The 5638-nt window shown below is 35.1% G+C and overlaps 1 protein-coding gene across 1 annotated transcript; it reads left to right on the forward strand.

Moving 5' to 3' along the window:
- Positions 1–370: 370 nt before the first annotated feature.
- LOC123869778 (PR domain zinc finger protein 5-like) lies at positions 371–2096 on the forward strand. Its single transcript, XM_045912800.1, has 2 exons — positions 371–632; positions 985–2096. The coding sequence occupies exons 1-2, from the start codon at positions 501–503 to the stop codon at positions 1975–1977; spliced, it is 1125 nt and encodes a 374-aa protein (XP_045768756.1). The 5' UTR covers positions 371–500; the 3' UTR covers positions 1978–2096.
- The last annotated feature ends 3542 nt before the right edge of the window (positions 2097–5638 follow it).

Consider the following 5638-nt stretch of genomic DNA (forward strand, 5'->3'; position numbering starts at 1 on the left):
CGGCCCCAGACAAAGAGTATATAATTACTATAATCCAAAGAGTATGTAGACTACGCAGACAGGACTTCGTCTGTGTTGGCGTTTGCTGGCGCGCGTGCGGTGCCTTTTATGGAGTGTTTTTTTTTTTTGTTAAAAGTTAAAGTAAAGTAAAAAACCAGCCGTTTTTGTGTTAGTTGGTGTTTTTTGGTGGTGGAACTGACTGAGAAGCGCTCTAGAAGGGCGCCGCGCGTGTATCGGCGAGCGCTGGCAAAGACGAAGTCCATACTTTTCCTAACTTGTACAATAACTACAAACTTGACATCGGTTAATCTATACAAAGCCAGACGAGAGAAAAAAAAAACTACGTAGACAACTTCGTGGTCTGTGTAGACAACTGACAAGCTGATATAAAACAAAAACTGTGGCAAAAACGATATCATTCTGTGACGGCTTGTTTACATTTTTTTGTTGAGATTTGAGTTGGGAAATAGGTATCCATATAATATTGAAATTATTTAGCAATGAATTACAAAGATCGATGTCGAACGTGCTTGGGCACCGAGAAGGAAATGCGACACGTCCACACGACTATAACTATAGCTGGAGATAATGTCCGACTGTCTGATATTCTACACAAATTTTATAATTATTCGGTAAATATACAATTACCCTTAAAGTTCTAAATATTAATTAGGTAGGTAGTGAGAAAAATGCTCTTTAAGTTTTTTTTTCATGCTTCAACTTAGTTCAAATAATTCACGAATAGCACAAGCCCACAGCTAATCTGAGGATGTGGAAGGTGTGCCTTGAGGGTTCCTCCACCAATATCTATAAGATTTTTGCATGGCTCAAATCATGGAACTAAGACAAGCTAAGTTATGCCAGACTGCGTCTTTGACCTTTGACCATTCCTGGTTGGAAGGCAACCTACATGTTGTTACGATGTAGTTTCTATAAGATTATATTTAGAATGCCTGCTAAACAACAATTTATTTTTATTTTCAGATAATAGAAGAAAGTGTCCTACCCGAGAACATTTGTATCAACTGTGTCCATCAACTCACTATCACATATTCGTTCAAAGTGCTCATAGAAACAAGTGCAAAAAAACTTTCAGAATTAAATTCAGTTGATTCTACTAGCGAGAATGTTGATGCTAATCATTATGAGTCAGATGATAACCACCCACTTAAAGAAGTTATTGAATACAAAACACCTACAAAGCAATGTAACCCAAAGTTAGAAAATGATGTTACATTCTGTGTTGAATGTAAGTCAGAATTTCATTCTGTAAAACAACTTAAAGAACATTGCACAAAAAGACATCCAATAAAATCAACAACAGGCAGAGATTGTGATTATTGCAATGAAAAGTTTGACGATTTCCGATCCCTAGTGTTACATAGAAAATTGCACCTAAAACCGTTTTTATGTGAAAATTGTTGGGAAGGATTCTACAGTTTATACGAATTGAACATACATTCCTGTCAGCCTAATAAAAATAAGATTAAAAATAACACAACAGAAAGGGAGTTGAGACAATGTGATCAGTGTGGAAAATCATACCCACCTGGTTACATCAAAATTCATATGAGGACACACAGCAGTGATCGTCCATATAGATGTAAATTCTGTCCTAAAGCCTTTAAAGTACCCGGAAGTCTTCACTCCCACATCCTATGGAATCATAAAAGGACGAGAAATCATAAATGTGAAGTTTGTAATGCTACATTCATATCATCAAGTTCAAGAAGCTCTCATATAAGAAAGAATCATTTGAAAGAAAAGAAGTATGGATGCGAAAGTTGCAGTAAGCGATTTTTCTCCAAATCTGAATTGCAGAGACATTCGCTGACACACACAGGAGTCAAAAACTTCCATTGCCACTTATGTGATAAGTCTTATCAAACCAGATATGGTCTGAATGTACATTTAAAATCACACACTCAAATGCAAATGAAAATTGAACATGAACTTGTAAATTATGTGAATATTTAATATTATATGAATGTAACTTTTGTAATCTGAACATTGACTGTTAAGTACAAGTTTTTATTTCTGTAAACATTGTGATCTCATTTGTAAAATTAAGTTATATATTATTGTAATTTAAAAATGAAGTTTCACTGTAAATACTCCCATTTTTAAGACATTAACAGCCAGCACAAAAATTCAAAAAAGATAGATAGATAGATAGATAGATAGAAACTCTTTATTGCACACAAAAACACAGATAAGGATAACAACACAGTAAGAAGAAAACAGAAAAAAAAACAATTGTGTGCAAAGGCGGCCTTATTGCTTGGAGCAATCTCTACCAGGCAACCTTTGCTGAAAGGAGAAGTTCTAGGAAGGAGGTTGGATAGTACCAAGTCGCAAGGATTTTTTTTACAAAGATTTATATATATACCTACTAATAAACATAAAAAAGTAATTATATATATAAATATATATGTATATGCTATATATGACAATATAGTTAGGTACTTGCATATAATATAAAAGGGATACATATAATATAAAAAATAATAATATAATAAATAAAAACAATATTTAAACTATTATGGCATAGATAAGTAGAATTCTTTCAAACGATTTTTAAAAATGGGCAGGGATTTCGAACTTCGAATATTCTTGGGGAGGTCATTCCACAGTTGTACTCATAGACCTATGATTTTTCGCTTCGCTCAAAGACTGACAAAGCGAGGGAGCGAGAGTAGTTAGATAAGACCCACTGCCGCGAGCGAAAGCGAGATAGCGAAACAAGATGCCGATAAGTCATTATTTACGTGAGTGTCGGTCCTTCCTTATGAGTTCGGCCTGTTCCAAGTCGAGGTGATTTTTTGCATTTACTAAATAATTTTACGATTAAAACGTAAAATCTATGTTCTGCCACCATGGTGTCTTGTTCAGTGAGCGAATGTGACGTTACAAGACGTTATAATCCGCGTAAATACACGTTTCACAGGTAATTACTGATTATTTATACTTATTGTTTATAATCATTATTTCATCATTTGTTGTTTGAAAATTAGGCAAAATAGCTATTGGAAGCTTAGATAATAGGTTTCCCTTATGACTTATCATCAAATTACATTGCTAAATGAAGAATTTTTGGATATTTTGTGTAAAATTTAAAAACGTTTGTTTACGATAGGGATTGACAAAGTAATGACGTCACAAGTATCGATAGTCGATAATCGTGTCTACCGGTAGGTTTGATGTGATAGGTTTCATGTGATGTATGTAAAATACAATATAAAACACTACTTTCCAATAAAAGAAAAGAACGAAATAAATATTTATACTAATTTTTATTTTATTTAGCGTGACTTAGATTTCATATACAGGGTTAAGGGTAACCCCGTACATTACTTACTGTATTTAAGTGCTTATCGGGGAGGTCATTAGCTATGAATTGAGCGCCATATATACTATTTATTTTTATTAACTTGTCACTTAGACATTATATCACAGTGTTATTGTAATTAATCAAATTAAATTTACTTGCACCCTTTAAAAAAATAAAGGCGTGAAGAGGTAATAAAAACACAAACACACAGAAACATCCATACTTACGCATTTATATTCTTGACAACGTTATATACCTATACATATAGATTTATCAATCGTTTATTTCGTAGTAGCTGCACCAAGTCATTTCATTAATAAATAATAATCTGTTACCTAGCTTTAGCTTTGTTACTATTTGTGTATTTGAAATGTATTTGACTTTTTTAAAATTATAAGATGCTTTTTACTTCACTTCGTTAAACTAACTCATTAGTGTCCTATGATTTCGCCAGTAAGACTATCGATAATACAAATGCTAAAGTCAGGACAACTCTATTTCACGCACACATTTACGTTTCATTTTTTGTAACACCGGTAATCTGTCATTGTTGATCTAGTACATACTAAATTTATGGTTGTACTGCATATACCGTAAAGGACCTCCCGTAGAATTTTGTGTAATTTCTTGGGGTTTGGAGCTTGTTATCTGAGCAAGAGCGCAACTTCATGTGGCGATCAGCAGCACCGAGGAAAGTGAAGCGATCTTTAAGGTAGGGAGGAGTGTGAGGCTCATAGAGAATAGAAAAGAGTAGAATGAGGACGTGGAAATTTCGTCGCCGTCTAATTGGCAACCACTTGAGACGAGAACGGTATTCGCTGACATGGTCAAATTTTCTCAAGCCAAAGACAAATCGAATGCAAAGATTTTGCAACCGTTCCAGCCTGTTTAGTAACTCCTCGTTCAAATCCGTATAGCTGCTATCGGCATAATCAAGAATGGGTAAGAGCAGAGATTCAGCCAAGGATATTTTTGTTTTGATTGGGAGGAGATTCTTCCATCTTTTAAGGGAGCCGACAGCAGCGAAAAGGCGTCTGCTTACATAATTGATATGCGGAATCCAGGAGAATGACGAGTCAATAAACAAGCCGAGATTCTTGACAGCATGACTGAAAGGCAATGTCGAGTTATTCAAATAAATCAATAATTCTTATAAAGTTCAAAATTCACAATATTTTTTTATTCAATTAAACTTTTACAAGTGCTTTTGAATCGTCAAAATAGTCTAGCACTGGTTCGGAATGCCTTTCCAACCGAGAAGAACCAGCAAGAAACTCGGCGGTTGCTCTTTTCAAGTATTCAATTTACAATAATATGCAAACAGCACTGAGAGGAGTTAAGTCGTGCCTTTTCTTTTTCTTCTCTTTGGTATGGTTTTTTGTACTACAGTATTAGTAGTAAGCTTTTTTAATAACAAACTCAGGTGTACTGGTACTTTGACATACAGTGGATCCCCTGTAAACTGGCCCGTCTAACCCGGCGCCCTCTGTAATCCGACATGTCTATCATAATGAAGTATGATTTATGTACAAGACTTCTGAGTATAACATATAAAATCTTATCATTGGATCTGTAATTTTTTGGATTACAAGGTACTCTTTTGTAAAAAATTCGGACTATAGGGGGTCTTAGACAGTACTCTATAATCGGACAGATCCATAGTTCGACAATGTCCGCAAAACGTTTGTCGGGTTACCGGCGTCCACTGTACCGTTGAAATTGGTATACTTAAAAGGGTATGTTCCACTTTGTTCACTTGGGTGATTAAAGTAGAATCACGTCACCTAAATTTAAATTATTTTTATTCAATTAGACTTTTACAAGTACTTTTGAATCGTCAAGACTAAGAGCATCTACCACTGGTTCGGAATGCCTCTTCTACCGAGAAGAACCAGCGAGAAACTCGGCTAAAAATTAGTGTAAAAGTGGAGCGGCCAGCGGCGACAAAGTGCGCGCAAAATAAGTAGTCTAATCTGAACACAAGGCACTCTGCACATTCCAGATCTCAGCCGGCCTTGTGTATTTAATCTTGCAACTTCACATTGTACTACTTGTTATGTAATCACTGGACTACATAAATTGAGTAGGCAAAGCTGTAGAATCATCGATGTATATGGATTAGCCTTTCCCATACAATTCTGTCCGCAAAAATACGCTTGAATCATACGTCATCGTCATTGACAAAGTCAATAGACTTTTGCAAATTCTATTGACTTGTTGAGCGCGTTTTTTTATCTTCGAAGGGCCTATCCATATACATCGATGTGTAGAATGTATCTATAGCTGGATTAAATAAAACGGCACAGA

The sequence above is a fragment of the Maniola jurtina genome, chromosome 11 (genome assembly GCF_905333055.1).
Source record: "Maniola jurtina chromosome 11, ilManJurt1.1, whole genome shotgun sequence".
NCBI lineage: Eukaryota > Metazoa > Arthropoda > Insecta > Lepidoptera > Nymphalidae > Maniola > Maniola jurtina.